This window comes from Zonotrichia leucophrys, chromosome 2, assembly GCF_028769735.1.
Source record: "Zonotrichia leucophrys gambelii isolate GWCS_2022_RI chromosome 2, RI_Zleu_2.0, whole genome shotgun sequence".
In the NCBI taxonomy this organism is placed as follows: domain Eukaryota; kingdom Metazoa; phylum Chordata; class Aves; order Passeriformes; family Passerellidae; genus Zonotrichia; species Zonotrichia leucophrys.
In genome coordinates, this window is record NC_088171.1 from 41968314 (window position 1) to 41987897 (window position 19584).

Here is a 19584-nt window from a genome sequence, read left to right on the forward strand (position 1 = left end):
CTAAAAGGGCCATGAAAAGCTGGCATCACCAGTGTGCTCCTACTATCTGAATCCTGGGTGCAACTTCCCCCTTGTAGAGAAGACAAAATCTCTGGTAGAAGTTCCTTTGGAGAGGGATGGAGACATTTGTGTCACATGCACAGCATTTGAGGTAAAGTAGTGCACAACCAGCTTATTTGGGAGCAAAACAAGCAGCAGGTGGCAAGTTGTTCCAGTCAGCTTCAACATCTGCAAGCTGAGTGTCCAGTTAGTCTGTGTGAATATTTCCTGCTGTTACCCCGACTTCAACCTTCCCTGCTCCCTGCTTCAGTTCATCTGCAGGCTACGTCCTTCTTTCCGATACCCTTTCTGCAGAGGAGGAAACAGGCTGCTGCAGCAGCATCGCTAAGGTCAGGGATAGGGATGCGGGGAGGAGCTCTGCAAAGTCCCCATGTCCCAAATGACTCGACTGGGTCCTTTTCAACTCGCAGGGAGGGAGCAGTAGCCCTCCGAGCTGGCAGTTTCCTGTCAACCTTGAGGCTCCCCGCACGGCACGGTGCAGCTCCGGGCGGGTGCCCGGGCCCGGTCCCCGCCTCGGAGGGAGGCAGGCGCAGCCATCCGGGCTGCACGTCGGGGCTGGCCCCGGCGCGCTTGTGGTGGGAGAGCCAGACCTGAGAGGGGCTGGCCTCTGGCAGATGATTGACACCAAACTGGGTGAGGTTTCATGTTAAAAGGAAGGAAAAAAAAAGAAAAAGGAAAGAAAAAGGGCGAGAGCAGGGGAGGGGGTGACTGTGAGAAGGGGGAGAAGGAACTACTGTAAGAGTAAGAAAGTCCTGCCCAGCTGTTTGCGAAGTTTAAGATTTCCTGTTTCCCCTGCAGCGCCGAAGTGAAGTTTCAGTGAGTCACCCGCGGTCCCGAGCAGCGGAGCGGCGCAGCCCCGCTCCCCGCCAGCCCCGCCACCGCCGCCGCGGCCTCCCCGCCGCCCCCGCGCCCCGCCCGCGGCTCGCCGGCCGCGCCGATCCGGCTCCGCGATGACTCCCCGGCTGCCGCGGAGCCTGCGGCGGCTGCTGCTGCTCCTTTCCCTCTGGGCGCTTATGGGCAGCTCGCTCCCCGCTCTGCTCGGGGGTAAGTGCGCGCCGGCCCGCGCTGCCGCTTGACAGCTGCCGGGGCCGGAGCGGGGCGGGAGGGGACGGGGGCAGGCGGCGAGGGACAGGCGTCCGCCGCGGGAGGCGGGGGACACGATTGCTAAGAAAGTTTTGAAGCTGGAAACATTTCGGGAGGGGGTGAGCGTATTTGTTGATGGCTCTGCGTGAGAGTAAGCGGGGAAGAAAGGACTGGGAATCTCGGAGTTTCGCGGCCAAAGCTGAGGTCCGTCCGTGGAGGGAATAGCGGGCAGAAAGGAGCGGATTTGGCAGGAAATCAGCCGGGTCTGCTCGGGCCAGAGGAGCCGGAGAGGGCATCTGGGGGCTGCCTGCAGTGGCCGGGGGAAGGGCTGCAGGGCCTGCCCGCAGCTGATGCGGCGGCTCCCGCACCTGGTGCGGCCCCGTGTGCAGGGCCGGGCCGGGGCGAGGGCCGGGGGAGCCGCGGCGCCTTGGCAGCGCCCTCCGGGCCGGCCCCGCCGCTCGGCCGGGCGCCGGGTGTGTGTGTGCTGCACCGCCGCTCGGCCGGGCACCGAGTGAGTGTGTGTGTGCTGCACAGCCCCGGCCACACGGCCGGAGTGCCTTGGGTGCTCTCAGAGTGAGGCCCTGTGCGTGGCCACAGAGCCCGCTGCTGCGCGGGTCTGCACTTGGTTACCAACACTTGGGTTTCGTGAGAGTTTCTCCTAAGAGCGGAGTCCAGCCGTGGCTGTGAGCAGTTGGACTGAAAAGCATTCATTCCTCCAGCACTGACTGTGCATGTTGTTTGGCTCACTTTAAAAGTGACACTTTACAATCCTTACCCTGCTTCTACCAAGACATCCTTAGATAGGTTTCTGGGGTTTGCAACTTGCAGTATTCTTCATATCATAATTTATTGTATACTATGAGCTTAAAAGTTTTGCTGCAAAAACAAGATTCCTGCCCTGAGCAGCCTTCTGTCTCTGTCCTACCAGTAGTTACCCACATCTGTGAATTAACATCTGTAAAATCAAGGTTAGGCCCTAAATCACATTGCAGAACAAGTGGTAAACCTAAAAGGAGAACCAAGAGATTGCAGCAAACTGCATCTGAAACACTGGTGAAGAATTAAGAAGCTTTCTAAGGTGTCTTGTAATGGCACATCTGGATTTAGTCTTCAGGTAAGGTGTGCACACCTGGGCTTCTACAAACTTTGCCCTGGGCCCTCTGATTCTCCTGTCTGGTCCATTCATGGTCAGCAGTTGATCTCAAATTTTGGCAGAAACATAATAATATAAAGTAGAGAACTCTTGAATTGCTACTGCCTTTAGCTATGTGCAGTTTTGACTAACTTCATGCTTCATTAACAGCCCTGTCAAAGTCAACAGGTTTTGCATACCTGCAAAGTTACTCATGAAAACTTAAGGCAGAAGAAAAGAACAGTGTAAGAATAAGAAACTATGGTGTCCCACAACTCAAAGTTATATTAAATTTGAGGTGTGTAGCTTCTTGTTAATATTATATATGTTTTCTCTATAATTTTTCATTATCATAAATCATAATCAACTAGTGATGGCCTTTATTTTGACCCCCAGCCTCAAAATTTTGCAGATTCCCATCACAAAAAACTTTAAGTGGAGAAGCTCAGCTTTTGTTAATCTTGTGTTATTTATTATTATACTTTGTTTTTTCCCACTCAGTCAGTTATAGACAGTCTCAGACTATGGGTCGATTTTTAAAGGCAGGCATGGCTCAAGAGTTTGTTCATCTTTCTTGTCATAGGTCCAGTGAGGAAAAAGAACATAAACTAGTTACAATTCCAGCATTTTTCATATTCATCTTCATCTACAGCCTACAATAACCAAAACTGAGTAGGCCTGTTGTCAGATAATCTATCCCATAGCTTCAAAAGCTGTTTTGATAACCACCATAGGATTCTATTGTGCCATAGAATTCTATTATGACAGAAGAGTTGATCAGAAAGCAACAGTTCTGTGGAGCAGAAAGTGTGAGGTTTGGATGTTGGTAGTTTTTTGGCACCAGAATGAAAATTAGAGCTGCCAAATGCTTGGGGGAAAACAAAACAGAAAAAAGAAAACAAAAAGTTACTTATTTTGTAATAATTCATCACTGTAGTGAGGCTGAAAAAAAGGAGATATATCAGTCTCAGAAGAGCTCAGTTCCCAGGTATGCCTAGTAACTAACCAGATGGCTAGTTAACAAAGCACCAGCTAATATTTCATTTTAACATTCTTCACAGCAAAATATTAGACAAGAATGACACATTCCCATAAGGATTTTGGGAAAACCCACCAATTCATGAACAGGTTCAACAGGAATTTTCTCCTTTGAAAAAGATACTCTCATGTCCTGTACTACGCAGAAGTAATTGACTGTTTTGCAGAAGGGGGCAAGGTGTAATTTTTTTTGAATGATTTTGAATGATTTATTGAGCATTTTATCAATTAATGGCAGTGCAAAACAGCAGTTGCCCACGTAAGAAATTGGTGTTAGTGTGTTCAAGTGAATATGAATTTGTAGTTTGTCTTTGGCTGATCATAATCAGAAATTTGTTCCTTGGAATCATCCATGTAATAATTGTTTATATCTGAACATCAGGAACTTAATATCTCCATTCAGCCAAACTCTATTTGCATTATTGTCTATTTTTTTGAAAGCCATATCAGAGTTAGTTAATTTTATAGCATGAAAATCAAATTTAGAGCTTCAGATGTTTGCAAAAGGGAAGTAGGAGAGCAAACATCTTGTAACGAGATGGAACATGTTTGTGATAGGATTGAGTCTAAAATGCGTTCCTGCCCCCCATTAAAACTGGCATTTTTCCAAGTATTTCAGGAGGGAAGTAAGGATGTATCAGAGATGATATTGCATTTTCTTCTATTTATGGGGTATCCTTGAATTGTGAGACTTTTATACCTAAGACTTTGAAAAACACTTTTGTTTACTTGCTATTTTTAGTTCATTGGCATTAACATCTTCTCTAATACTCAGGTGGTGAATTCCATATCAGAATGGTTTCTATTAAAAAATTGTGAGCCAGATCTTAAGCTGCTGCAAATGAATATAGTACTAATTAGCATTAGTAGAGTCATACAGAGTTACAGCAGGTTTCCTGAAACAGTTTCAAAAGTAATTTCAAAAAAAAAGGGCAATGGAGTAATTCAGAGTTTTTCATATTCATACTATTTTTCACTCATATTTTATAAACGCTTACTATTATATGACCTATATTTAGTCAAACAATGTTGCTTCAAAATGAAATACTCCTTTCTGGGATGAATTGTTACAGTTGAAAAGATGCAGCATCCTATAATGGGGCCTAATAAAAGTTGTCATTGTGACAAGGTTAACTCTGAACATGGGAGGAAATATGGTATCAGGCTCTTACCAGAAGGAAAATTCCTCGTGGTTTGGTTTGTGGGGGTTTTTGCAAGTTTTTTTTCAAAGGCTTTTAGAAAGCATTTGCTCTTTTGAGGGGAGAAAAAAAAAGAGCCAAATATCACTGTAGCACAAGTTGTTGGAGTTTCCGATGCTTATATTTCCTCTGCAAGATATTTTTAAAGTGATACATTTTTGGTTTTTTTGGTTTTTGTTTTTTTGCATTTGTGGCACAGGAACTCTTTTCTCAGTAATATATGTGTGTGCTACATGCACTTTGCTAACATTCACTGCCACTCTCCGACCTCAGAAGAGCTGTGCCTTACTTCCAGCACTGCCAAAATGAGCAAAACCAACAGGTTGTACCCAGTCTGGTACTCTTGGATCTTGCATAACAGGGTGCATTTATATCAGCTAGGTATGAAACATGCTCACTCGTGCTGTGACAGATCCTGATGAAGGTGATCGTGCAATCTCCACCCTGGCCGGTGTGGCCACAGTCCAGCCCACAGTGAAAGGCAGAGCTTCCAGCCACCTCTGTGCTCCCGGGATTAGCAGTGGGAGCAGGTGATTTGCTACAGCCCTGATTTGCTCATGGTTCCCACAGCCCTTCTGGCACCTGACAAACAGAGGAGTGAAAGGGTGCCCTGAGGCAGGTGGGAGACAGCAGCATCATTTCCTTTGCCACAGAGGAGCCTTTTGACTCAGGGGTAATACCTAGGTAGGCACCTCCCAGGAACATTAGATATTTTGTATGGCCAGAGCATTGTAAACTCAGTAAAACTGACTGAGGTACCAACCAGTCTCTAAAGATGTTGTAGGGTACAAGGGGTTCCCAGCACAAAGTAGTGGAGAGCCAGTCCTGATATGAAAAAGAAAGTTGGCTGAATCCTAGTCTGAGACTGAGTGCTGATATTTGGGTTACTTAATTGATCTTTAACCTTAAATTTTGTTGGTATTAGAGAGGTTTTTTTTGTTTTGTGGGGGTTTTTTTTCCTTCCCATAGGATAATGGGAAGTGATTTTTAAACCCTTATAAAATGGTTTCAAGAATAAAATAAAGGCGATGAAAAACTACTTGTGCTTTTCTATGAACTCTTGTTCTGGAAGGTCAAAATAGACTAAAATAAATCAGATAGAGTATGTCTTGGCTTTGACAGCCAAAGTCCTTTGGAAGTTTAATTTCACTGGCAGGTGTTGTATTAAGAAACAGCAGAGAAGCTTCTTACTACAGGGGATAGATTGATTTTGCAGCAAGGAGTGGGCGTACACACTGAGACAGGGCAAATGCCACTGTAAGCAATGGGTTGGCATTAAACATCTGCAGAATTGGGTTCTCAGTGACCCAGCTAAATCTTACTACAGTTGTTTTTCTTATTAAGTCTGCACTCTGGCATAGCAACAGAGCAGCAGCACTGGCACTTGTTGAGTACAACATTTTATATCCTACTGCCTGAAAGAGCATGGTTTTAGTGGTGTACACATGTTTAGGGTAAGATATGGAAAGAGAGCAAATTGCTTCAAACGCTATCCACTGACGGAATCTCATTCAGAGGAGTAGTTAGAACTAACAAATCTCACCAGGAATTGTTTAATTCCATTTTTTCCTGGTGACAGCGTGTTCATCATTTGTATGTGTCCATTAGCTTCTAGAGGTTTTAGAAGAATTGAAGTTGAAGCATGTTTTAAAGATCCTGCCCAGCAGTTCATACAGGCTAATGTCAGCTTGTTTGCATTGCTGCAAAACTTTAGCAACTGTTCTAGATTTTAAGAAATGATAACATTAGCAGTGTCAGGGGAAGTACTAGTTGCTGATTTGTCCATGTTCATGCATATTTTTTTTTAATATGCCATTTCCTTGCTCTTTCTCTTGCTGTGAATGCCATTGTAGTTGTTACAGCTGGAACTACCTGTCCTTTTTTTTCGCATGGCTTTTAAAGCATTTTCACCTCTGGGAAGATCATCTCAGGAAGAAATAGTTTTCCCTTGCTCAAACAACTGGTATTTAGCAAGAACTTCCTGCTGGCATTCATCCCTGAGTTAATCTGGTTAGAATTACAGCTGGTTGAGAGTTTTTGACACTGTTTTTCATGGGAAAATGCTGATTTGTCAAAACTGAGACAATTTGTGGAAATGTACCAGTTTCCATTAAACTTTCATCAGGAAACATTTCCTCTTTTTTTTTTTTTTTTTTTTTTGTTTCTTCCCTAGTCCACAGTGGAATTTCTGATATAGAAAGATAAAAAAATAATCATTTATCAATAATTAGACTAAACACTGGTCAATGGAAGAAAGGTGGGATTAAGTGCATGGCCTGACTCACAAAATGCACGTTTGAAACTGCAGCTCCCCCTATCCACTCTCCCCAGGATATTGGAGGGCTGTCACTCTCACTGGGCATGCATATATAGACATCCCCATATCTAACACCTCAAATGTGTATATGAGAATGTATGAAATATTGAAGCACTTTGTGGGACAGGAAAAACATTCCCCTGACAGCGTTTTTCAGGTTGACCTGTAGCCTTCTGCTCATTTGCTCCTTGTTGGGTGGGAATGGCAGTGCTCTGAATGGCTTGAGTCTTCTAGTCTTTGTTTCATATTGTAATAACAAGCTGTATTCAGAAATCTGTGTCATGCAAAGGAACCACAATTTTGATTATTAACAGTCCTGTTGGTCTGATTCCAGGATTCCAATTCTCTGCTCACCCAGAGCAGTGTTTTGGCAAAAATTGGACTGAAATTAATAGATTTCGGGAGCAGATAGAGGAGTTTGCTTCCTCACACTTAAAGCATGCTTCAGTTGACAGTCCAGCAGTTACATCCCTACAGCGACACCTGGGATTAACACTGTGCCTTTCCAATGGCAATTTGAAACCAGAGGTATCAGAAAGCTGTCTTCTATTCCTACTCTCTTCTGTTTGTACCCAAGCACTTCAGCCCACACCCTCAAATGAGCTGTTTCTCTGTTCTCCTAAGTAGATACCTGAGATTTTAAGGTAAAAAAGAAAGATTTGTAAAGCAGCCAAAGCTATACGTTTAGCAAGTAATTTGCAAGTCACACTACATTCTTTAAAATGTGTTTATAGTTACCAGTAACACAAGTTTAGATGATCAATTTTGCCCTCTCTGCAGTGGATCAGTTCTTCCAAAACATTGCATTGGTATTCCCATGAGCTTTGTTTAATGCAGCATTAAAGCCCAGTTAAAAAAACTGGTCTACGCAGGGGACATTAGAAAATGCAGATTTGTTCCCAAGGTCATGGTGGTTCTGTCAGGGCTTAGAGACTTTTTTCTGTGAATCTGAACAGTACACCCAGAGAGCAGCAGGAAGGTCTCACAGTTCTATTCCTCGGAGCAACATTTTCCAAGTAAAGACCCGAGCGTGGTTCTTACGTGCCTGGGGCACTTTAACAGGTCCCTTTAAAAACTAGCATTGTGCAAGTGGAGCGCGTGCAGCCAGGCTGTCAGCTGGCATAAATCAGCTTCCTCTGTTCAAGCCGAGGAACCTGCCCTGATTTATACCAGCTGGCAGAATCTGGCCACAGAATAAATAATAGGCAACTGTATGTTATGAGGCTGTAATTCCCTCGAGGGGGCTTTTGTGGTATCAGTCTTACAGGAGCCAGAGTGATCTGGTTCTCTTTCTTGGAGCTAGAGAGTAATTTGACTGCAGTTTTTTGAAGTCCTCAGAACATTAAAAATGGGAGATTTCAGAAAGAGAATGCTTCCAAACTTCTTGTAAGGTATCATTAAGCATTTTTGCCCAGGAAGAGTCATGGTAGGGGAATTTGGGAGGATGCAGATAAATTGATGTGGGATAGGTAGTCCCAAAAAAGATAAATATATAAGAATGATGATTTCTCATCATGACCAGGACTTTCCTTTAAAAATACTTGTGTGCATTTCTTAAGATGTATGAAAACTGAAGCTCCCTCATCACTGATAAGCTTCTTGTGCTGGTGTAGTTAATAAGAAAAGTGGAGAATGTGAAATGAGGACTAAAGAACAAATGCCTTCTCAGAATGTGGATGTGGTTTTTAATTTTGTTTAACATTTTACCCCGAAGGATCATAAGTGAGCTGGTACTCAATTTATTGACTTAGCAAGAAAAGGGGTTTCAGTTAGATTTATAATTCTCCTGGATCTAAATATTTTAGATATGAGATGCAGGTGAGCCATCTCCCTCCAGTTTTAATCCTGCTATGGATTCTGCAGCTCAGAATGGGATTAAGTTCATCATGCCTATACATCACCTGTTGGCATGGTTCGATGGTGCCTGGGGCTTTTTGGATGATAACATGGCAATTTTGTAGATTTCATCTCACTAACTAATATAAGCACATCTTTAATGTTGCTGTACAAGGGGCCGAACTTTGAAGCAGACCACAGGTGATTAGTAATGGGTTATCTCTTCTGGTTATTTTCAGAGAAGAAAGCAGAAGCAGCTATCCAGGATTCTTGTGTGTCTTGAGATACTGATCTGGTCTGATCCTGAGCCTAATTAGCAGCTTAGATACTGCTGAAAACTTGTTACATGAAGTTGTAGTACATCTGTGGTTTGGATAGCGCCTCTTTGGTAACAATTTAAGACAGGTCTTAGTTCTCAAAGGAAGATTAAATTTCTTACCATTTTGGCTGCCCTCCTGATTTTAGCATTACCAGGCTGTCCTGACCAACTTCCATATGCTTTGGGAGCTCTGTGGCTGGAGCGAATGTGGAGTCATAGTTACATCAGGACTCAGCATACTTTCTTTCAAGTACTGCAGCCAGCAGTTATGTGAATAACTTCTAATCACTGAAGTCCATGCTTGGGGAAGTAGGATAGATGTAACTACATCTTTTTCCTCTCTCAGCTTTTTTCCTCCACCTGTCTAGTCTCTTAAAATATTCCTTCTTTATGCAGTTAGCATCCACTGTGCAAATTCAGGCTGCACTTGAGGTGCTCTGCTCTCAGCTCTGTAGCTATCTTAAGCTTTCCTTTAACGTGACTGGGTAGTGATTTCAGAGTGTTCCATTCTTCTTGAGAAACCTACAGAAAGGGTGCAGGAAGTAAGGGGTAAATCTTTGTGTTTCACTAACGGGAAACATTTAATGAGATTTTTAAAAAATTTTGAGCAATCTGCAGTCAGGAACCAATGGAGAAGAGCTGTCATTTGCAGGTGCTGGTTGATCTTTTATTCCCTTTGATCGGTTCTGCCCACCAGCATGCAGCAATTACCCTTCTATTTGTCTCGGGCATACAAGGGGATCTGTGATTCTGCAGTGACCGTGCTGTGGCAGTAGGCCAGCTGCCCTGCTGTGTACCTTCTACCTCGCCACAGCTCCTATTACCAATTTTCACGGTTGCCTTGCCTCCTTTTCCTACAGTGGTTAGAGCTTTTGCCCTGAAAGTGGGAGAACCATGGTCATGTCACTCCTCAGCCTGAGAGTATCTAAACTCCATCAATGAAAGGCTCTAGGATGAAGGATCCTTGCTGGCTGAGACAGGGGAAGGCTTTAGAGGCAGCACTTTGCAGAAAAAGGGTTGACATGTGTGTGGGTGGTCCCCCAAAGCATGTCACAGGAGAAGAAAGCCTGTTCCCTGATGGATTCATTCATTATTCCAGCCCCTACAGGGTGACTGATATTCTCTCCAGGGAGTTCACAGCACAACAAAGAGACACTCTACATACAGAATCTTTTTTCCTTTCTAAACTGAAAACAACCATTTCTCATCCTCATGAAAAGATCAGAGGGGACCATGTAATAGTCATGACTTCGTAAGCTTCTTTATTTAAGCCTTCACAAAGTAACTAGGTCAGCAATACATGCTTCTGGGCTATTGAATTTCCCTTCTTCCCCTCAGTCTATTCTTCCATTTCCTCACCCAGCTTTACCACAAGGGAATGCCTTAAGTCAAAAATCTGGGAAGCTGATCCTTTTATTGCATTTGTAGTATTCTCATCTGGTAAGTACAGTGCCAGGCCATGAGGCTTTCAGAGCTATCATAACCCAAGTTTGCTTGTAAACAGGAACACCACACTGTCTGGTTGTAACTAAAGCCATATCTGCTCTCTCTTTGCTCTGGATAATAGATATAGGAAGATATTCAGCAGGAAGAGTTACTCTTCTGGAAAAGAAAATACAATGAAAATGTGTTTCCTTTTTTTGTTTTTCTTTCTCCATCAGCTTCTTGCTCACACATTCCTTACTTCTCACATTTTATACTTTTGCCTTAAGGTTTCTGGCTGGCTGGGGGCTTTGCTGTTCTCACTTTTTCCTGACACCACACTGGCATGATGAATATTTATTAGTGCAGGAGCAGCCTAGGAATTCTTATACATATATGTCCTCTGATTTTAATGTTTGTGAAGGAAAATAAAAATGTGATCCCAGCTAAATCACCAATATTCAGGAACTGGGGTTCAGAATGAATAATCAGGCATATCCTGTTATTTAAAAAAATATGCACTTGACCCTAAACAATTTCAAAGTACCTGTATTAGACATGAAAGTTCATCCTGTACAGACTGAAAAGGATTAGAGGCTCCTTATTTCATATGGGAGAAGGAGACGAGATTTGTTGGTGACTTACAGCTAAGAACAACTTTTGCATCTAAGCTTATGGTTAAAGCAGTGAACTAGGAAATGAGAAGCCTCTTAGTCTTTAGAGACTCAAACACAGATTTCCAGCTTCCCATGATCTCATCCATTGTATTTTCAAGGCCACCATTAAACTTCAGTACAGTCATTTATATTAGTATTTCCACAGTTTCAACTTGTGTTGCTTAATATATGAGGAAAAGTAATGCAATGATGTGTTAATTACAGTTTCTATAGACAATTCTAGAAGTTGTGGGAAATGAGCAGAGATTGTTTCAACACTTGCCTATTGTTGTCAGGAAACTGAGGTTCAAAGAGAGTCATAACCTCTGTTCTTTCTCTACAGAAATTCTGGATTAAAGCCTTTAGATCATCCAGAAATTCTCAACAGTCTCAAGCACCCTGTCAAGTTCAATAATATATTAGCACTTTTTTCCTCCCCTATTTTTCTCTGGTTAAGAGGCTGCGTGCCAGGAGCTTGGTGAGGCACATGGAAGCTTTGGTAACTTTCTTCTGTTTGACAGCTGAGGGCCTAACTTTTCCCTCAGTTGTCCACATATATATTATTCATGGTTCAGCCAATTTGCACATTCCCAAACCAGGCTTTTTTCTTCTGGTGGCTCATAGTGTGATTATCAGGCGTATACCTACTGGTGGTTTGAAGGCAGAAACTTACTGGCCTTCTCATGGGTGAAGGTGGGTAGCAAATGCTAGAAGCAAACCACTAATTATTTGAAGTATCTTACTCTTGAAAGCTAATGACAAGGCACATTTACCACTATCATAACCACATGCCTAGAAATAGAAAGCACTGACACCTGCTTTTCCAAGCTGCTGCTTGGCCTGAGTACTTAGACTGCCCATACAATCATCACTTTTCCCTTTAAAAAGTGGATTTTGATTTAAGTTTCCACTGTGCTTTTGGAAATGAGATGTAGTTTGTTTTTACCAGGGCATCAATTTCTACTCTATTGTCCTTAGCCTGAAGTGGGTAAGGAAGGAGGAGGTACTGTTTGTTTGGAATCATGCTGTCTCTTTTGCATTTTCAGGTGAGAGTTTAATGTTAATAATTTCCTGCTTTTTCAACATGATGGATTGTTGTGGTTTTGGATAAAGGAAGAACTAAAGAATTAGGAATAGTACCCACAGCTACTGTTCTCTGGCTGGATATGAGATATGGTTGGTTAGATTGGTCAGATATGCAGGCACTTTGCAATGCCTTGTTAAGTTACCATAAATAACATAAACACCACTAACTGGGATAATTTGCCTTAAGGCACAGTTAAGGTAGTGCAAACTAGCTGAATCTACTCTGCCAGAATGCTTAGCTGTAGGTAGCAGAGCTCATGTGGAAATTTGCCACAGTTAGTTGGTGGAAAATAGGGTTTTAAGCTGTGCTAGCTTGATATTTTAGACTCCATAGGGGAGGATATTTTGAAGGCGAAAAAGCATCCATTCTGAAAAATGGAAGCTGTAGGTGAATGAAACCACCCCAGACACAAGGGGTGCATTTTTAGCAAACAGGATACTTTCATTATCAGAGTATGGCCAAGGCATGTGATAGACTTTCCAATATGAATCTCTAAATTAAGACAAGGTTTGGCTTGTTAAACTCATACCCAGGTACGTTAGGGCTTTGCAAAACTAGCTGGGTGGAATGGCTTCACTTTCAGAAGGCCAGACTGGGAATACCATCTGTAGAGTCGTAGGGCTCTTGTAACCTTTGAATCTTTGATGCAGCAGGTTTCCACTACCAGGCTGGTATCACTCACATGCCTCTCAGAGTTAAGACTAGCATCTCCAGGAGTAACAAAACAGTTAAACTGCTATGCTAACTAATGTTGTATGGGGATATTTCAAATATGCATGAGTTATAAAATTTTACATCCAAGGAATTTAAAAAATGTCTCTATTGCTATGGAACACTTTCCTCTGGTATAGTCTAAGCTATTACTGTGCTGGGAAAGCTTGGAATAGTTTTGCCTTATGAGAGCACTTTTAAAAACAAACTGTGTTGTACATGAGTGCAGTGTTTGTGAGAAATGCCAAAGTGACAGGTTTAGAGAATGAGCTGCCCATGTCACTGAGCAGTTTTGCCAGAAACCATAACAAAGCATGTAACTGGCTCGTGGTGTTTGAGGGATACTGAGTGGCTTGGCTGCTATGACCATGTTATGCACAGCTTCCTCAATGACAGTTGTTGAAATAGTATTTTCATGATGTAATTATTAATCCACTTGGCATTTGATTAAAAAGATCAAGGCATTTCATAGAAGCCCTTAGACATCCTGCAGACTCCTATTGATTTGTACTGTTGAATAAGTGCCCTCCAGATTAAGGATGATGATGACCAATATCCAGAAACACTTGATGGCTCTAAAATATTAAACATCAATGAGTATAAGTTGACATAGCAACACTCAAAAATCACAGCATCTGGTGAAGATCTTATCCTATTAAATTTAACTCATATGTGTGACAATAAACATCTTCTGTCCTGCAGTAGCAGGAACATTATGTAGTAGCAGAGGAACATAATGCCAGAAATGAACTGCACTGGTTAAAAATTTATCAAGTGTCATTATATATTGCTTTTCACAGTTCTTAGTTGTTGGGGAAAAAAAAGATTGAAGTAGTTGGATGAAGTTTGATGTATTTAGATGAAAATTGAGAGGTAGTGGTAGGTTCTGAGCTGCTGCTTGGCACACTTGCTCTTGTGATTCCGTCTTATCTCTTCCCAGCTTCCTCTTCAATGGAAGGAATTGTTTCTTAAAAACTTGAATTAGTCTTTTCTTTGCAATGTTTCTTTTAAACAAGATTGCAAGTGTATATGCTGTCTTGGAGTCCTGGTGAAAGATTATGGTCTTAAGAATTACTGAAGAGATAGCTGGAGGACTGAAATAGTGGATTTAGAGTAAACAACTATTACATAAAGCAACTGGGAGGGGAAAACCCTGGAAATCCAACTTGATGTGTACATTTCAAATTTACAATTATATTCTGCCTCATAATAAATGAAGTGTAAGGACCTGCAGTCCCTCACATATCTTCAGGCAGGTAGACTAAACATTTTAGATTGGCAAGTCCCTTCCTGCTGAGCAGCACCTAATGTGGGAATGTCCTCCCCTTACATTGTAATGCAAGCCCTGGTAGGGGCTGGGTGCTGCAAGCAGTGAGTAATGTGTTGTTGTATGGAATGAGGAGTGTTTTGTTCCTACATGCAGGTCTTTTAGCGTCCACAGTTAATTTTTTTTAATATGGGTGGACCATGCACTCATATAGATTAAAGTGTCCTTAAAATACTCAGTTTTATGATATACTGAATGAATTCTCTTTGCATGTGATTTAGAAATTATGGCAAAGATAAGGACCTTTCAGTGAAAATTAAAGAGAGGTATTTATGGGTGAAACACCTATTTATTTCAGAATGGGCAGGTTATAGTCATGGCCTTTATTTTCCTTTAAGCCCAGTAAAATTTCAGCCTCAGATAGAAATGAAGGAGTCCTTATTTTGTGCCCTTATTTCAGCAGGGTGTTATTGCCAGCTAGTGATTCACAGTCTCAGAGGTAACGGGGAGTGTAATTTGCAAATTCATGAAAAGGAGCAGATAACACCTGGGAGATATGTTAGCAAATTTACCTCTGGCAGACAAAGGAGATGCTGCTTTGTTGAGAGAGATAGTTCTTTACCAAGAAATCTGGTAACTCACTAGCAGTGTGCCACAGCAGTAGGGTCTTTGCAACAGAAGTCTGAAAAAGAAAGTTTTCCTAAGGTTGAATATCATTAGAAGTGTGTAGTTTTATGCATATGCCCTTTTCTCAATACTCAGTATATAATTCCCATTAATAATTGTGGAAGTTAGATGCCTCTATCAAGATAGCATGTCCCCAGGGTATTGAATTCTATTATCTGCTTCTTTGCATGTAACTTGACAGAGACAAATATAACCATCCAAGCTACTGAATTTGAGAAGGATGTGTATTTTTCTTCAAATCTATTCAAAGTGATTCTACTCCTAGGGGATTACATTTGTGTCTAACTTTTCTCTGATTTACTATTTCAGCTGAGCTGATGGATTATGAAAGAGAGTAATTTCTTTTTAATACTGTTTTCCTGAATCTGTCATTCAAAACTTGCTGTGTGGGGACAGAATGGTTCATAAGCACCATTTTCCTGAAGGAAAATGGCTTCTCACAGTAAAAAGGAGCTCTGAACAGAGCTTCCGCATAAACATGTTTGCCCATCGGTAGCTGACAGAGGAGCCTCTGTGTGTGTGCTAAGGATGTGGACTTGTTAAATGAGTCTTCTTATTTGGAAACAGTTTTTCAAATAGACTAGCAATGATGGATTATATTCAGTTCTAGAGAAAGAAATTGCATAGAATTCTGTCTTATCATAATTGGTAGATTATATTGTAAACTCGTAACATAATTGTATCCTCTAGGCATGGGCTGTGCCTTAACTTAAATTCCAGATCTCTCAAATATTCCTCAAGATCAGAGGTCTTCAAAAACCTTAATAAAATCAGGTCTTTCATGCTGCTTACATTAGTAAGTTGTCTTTTTATATTAAGTTTAAACCAAAATCCCCAGGTAACAATTTTAGAATTGTTACTACAATTTTTGCATGCATAACATCCTTGTTTTTGTTTTGTTTTCTTGTTTGTTCATTAATGGCTGGAGGGACAGATAGTGGCAGTGAATTCACTTAAAAAAATCCCACTAATATCCTCCTTTTATCTGGAAAAACAAATATTTATAAATCCCTCTGATTTATGTAGCTGTGTAACGATTGCAAGTTTGAAAGAACAGTTGTCTGGTTAATCCATTTAAATGCTTATTTTGATTGGGCAGCTGTGAGCCTTTGTGTGCACACAGCTTCTCCCCACACTTACTGGAGTGTTACAAAACACCACAGAAATTCTGGTTTGTTTCAGCAGCAACCAGTGCACACACAGAGTTTTCTGTTGTGCAGATAGAGATTCTTGCCGTGCAGACCTCATCCTTGTTTAAGGTGGCCTCAGGAGCTGTGGCCGAAGCCAGTTTGCTCTGTCAGCTCCATTCCTGGCTGTCCAGGTTGCTGAGATCATGCCTGAAGAATGTGGGTTCTGCTTGGAGGCACAAAGCACCCCCTGACTCACAGCTGGCGCAAAGGTGCACTTGTGAATGCCAGTGCGGAGGCTCACTATGGAGCTGGGCATGGAAAAGAGTGAGAAACTTCTGTTCAAATATCTCTGCCTAGGTGAGATTAGAACACTGCATGGCAGGCCTGTTATTTATGTGCTCCAAACCATGCCATTGGACATAAAATCCTTTTATGTCTTACTCATGCTGTTTCTGCCCCTTGTGCTTCATAATTCTGCAGTATTTCCTTCTTGTAAATGTGATGCTTAAACTGATATTTGAACAGATGCAACCCATTCCAATTACTGTATTATATCTTAAGATTGCTTTTGATTTACTTTTATTTTTCTTAAATCCCAAATCCATTATTTGAGTTTGGCTTTGTTTGACTAAAGTTTTGTTCGTTGGTCTACAGGCTCTTGATTCCAGTTTAGAGAAAGGAATTTAGTCAGAAGCAGGATATTTGAAATCAGAGATACAAGTTGCAATTCAGCAGAAGTTTCAGAACAGAAGGTAAAACTTTTGTCTGGGTTTACAGAGTGTTTTCCCGGACTTGTGGTAGTTTCAGGTAAATATTCATCACACTTTTCCCCTGAAACAAAGCAGAATTGGGGTGAGACTGGTTGAATTTTATATTTTGTGTTCACATTATAGAACTGCAGCAAAATCAAATACTTCACGTCAGACAGAGGATATATGTGTTTCACATACTCTCTGTCCCTTTAATATCCTTCCTCTTAAAAAAATTGTATTCTAAAGACAAGACTGTTCTGACTCTTCCAGCATCCTGTGAAGAGGAGGCATCTGGTAGGTCTCTGTACTGCTGAAGAAACAGTCACAGAGAGTAGTACCTGTCTTCTCAAATGTCTCCTGTACAATGTTAACTTGAGACACAAAAAGTCCTTTTTCTATACTTCAAAATCCAAATAACCTTGAATCCACTTTTACAGTGGATTTAAACAACTGTGAGGCCTGAGGTGCTTCTGCAGATGTGTCTGGGAAGAAACATCAGTCCTTGGAATGCTCCCCAAAGCATCATAAGCCATGCTGATGAGTCCTAAGCAAATCCCATCTGCCCTTGCAGTGCTGATGCCTGGCAGAAAAGACTAAGTGCAGAGCCCCTGTTTCCTCTCCTGGAAGGACTGTGACATCTGTCTCAGAGTATGTAACATTTGAAAGCAGACTGTGGGTTGGAGACAGCAGCAGAAGGCAGGTCCCCCGTGTCCCTGGCATGCTGGGCAGCCTAACCTTTCCCCAGAAGTAGCTCCAGCCATAGATCCACAGAGACTTTGCTCTTGCTGCTGCAGCTGAAATATGCAGTTTTGCCTTTCCCCAGCTGTGGGTTGCCACTCCTCATACCACATTCTTCATTGTGCTTGTGCTGTCAGATAGATGTCTAGACTGGAGAGCCCTTCTGGGTCAGGCTGGCCTTTAGAGGGGGAGGGAGGTGTGGTAAGGTGCGGTCTGATTCCTCTGGGAGGCAGGGGAAAGTGCAATGGGGAGTGTGAACAAATAACGAGCAGGGGAGTGGGACTGATGTTTTTTTCAAAATTCTTTGTGCAGATATTCCTATATAGCCTCACTAGAGAGGCAGGAAAAAAAAGGGGAAAAGGGAAGATCTATTGTGTTTACAATGCTTTAGAAACAAATTTGTCATTTTTCTGAAAAGTGGTCTGAGGATTTCTCCATGAGGCAGACAATTGTGTTTCTCAAAATATGCTGTTTGTGTACATCAGAAAGGAACATTAAAATGAAGATGTCAGACGTGTGTGAGTAGGCCTTTGCAGTGGCATCCCCAAAGGAGGGATCTGATGAGGGCTCTGTAAAGCTGCATGTGGCAGGAGCCTTTCAAAAGGGAAGATGGGCATGTATTTCTGGCTTCTAAACCTGTCAGGAAAGTGTGTGTCAGTAGTTTTTAGGGCATACTAGTAAAGCTAATAAAAATGAGAATTAAAAGTATAAAATAGCAAATACAGGAGTGATACTTTTTCTGATTCACAGAACAACCTGGCTGTATCAAAGGGAGTGGGAGTCAGACGTAGCTTTGAATTTCCTGTTTTGTGTGATTTGTCACAGTCTTTATGTCTGTGCTTCATTTTCACTACTTTAAAAAGCAAGCAGAAGTCTTCCCCCAAAGTAACATATCCTCATAACCTTTCCTGGAGGTAGGTCTCTGAGACCAGAGAGGGTTTGGAAGTGCCTGCCAGTCTTCTGAGTAAACAAACAGTATTAATAAATATCTGCCCACCTGTATTAACTGTTGGCAAGCCATGGCAGCTTCTAGTTAGTATTTTCACAGCTTCCTCTTTTTTTTAATCTTAGTGTGCTCTTTTGAATACAGTAGAGGATATACATTTGGCAGGAGTTTAGCTGTAGCAAGGGTTAACTAGAGAGAGTTAATTGTAATTTCAGCAGAAAGATTTGGCTTTTTGCCACCAGAGTTTCTGTATGCTGCCAGTGTAGAGAACAGTCTTCAAATAATTTCCATTTTGCATTTGGAAGAGATTATTTTCTGCTATCTATCCAGTCTTCCTTATTACTGCTGAAAATGCTGCAGATAGATAATCAGGTTGCACAAAAGCTTTTTTCACACACGGAATTCAGACCTCTTGAGCTTATAGCTGATTTTAAAGGAATTGAATAAACCACAACTACTTTATGTGTGGTAGGTCTCAGTTTTGAGTCTGACTAGACTTGTTCCTAATACAACCTGTACTGAGGAAACTTAACAGGATCCAGCTCTAGCAGGATTTGATAAAAACCTTAAAACCTCCACCCTTTTAATTAATTGCGATGAACTCATGTGATGGTGTGTGTCTGCCAGGCCAGTGCTTAGTTATTTGTAGCTATTCAGAAAGTTAGGCAGGGTGAGGCCTTACACTAAATAAGAGTAAAGTCCTGTAGGAGTGTCATTTGTGAGTGTTTGGCCTGGCAAGTGTGCTACTATATTTGATTTCTATGTGTCTTTGGTGGTGCATGGTCTATGGAAGTTGAGGGCAGGGCTCCCTCTGCACAGCAGCTCTGTGCAGCAGTTGTCATTGTAAGGGAAAAATAGAAACTGTACCAATGTGCCCACCAACTCTGTCCATCAGAAGAACCACAGCTGCAATTCCCCATGGGAAGGATGATAGGATTTGGCAATACCATACAGCAGGAAGCTCCTAGCACTTTTGAAATTTGCCTCTTTGCCTGTACCGTGGATCGTAATGTGTTCTAGTGCCCAGAAGTTTAGCAGAAGATGCAGTCCCTTGATCTGAGACACAGACTTCAAAACTTCTCTGCTTTCCTCCCACCTGTGGCCTGTCTAGTGAGGATGCACCTAAAAAGGCAGACAAGATTGCCTTTGCATCAAGCAGACATCCCAAGACAGGCATTTAGAACTAATTGTAAGTAAGAAAGTG

The 19584-nt window shown here is 42.0% G+C and overlaps 1 protein-coding gene across 2 annotated transcripts in view; it reads left to right on the forward strand.

The window, feature by feature from the left end:
• Nucleotides 1–794: 794 nt before the first annotated feature.
• TGFBR2 (transforming growth factor beta receptor 2) overlaps nt 795–19584 on the forward strand; it is a 60655-nt gene continuing 41865 nt past the window's right edge. The window contains exon 1 of one of the 2 annotated variants that reach the window (XM_064704704.1): nt 795–1104. In XM_064704704.1, the coding sequence (XP_064560774.1) occupies nt 1011–1104 (94 nt within the window). In that variant the 5' untranslated portion in view covers nt 795–1010. Of the gene's footprint in view, nt 1105–1208; nt 1348–19584 lie in introns of those variants that run through there. The other variant, XM_064704705.1, reaches the window with a different exon arrangement.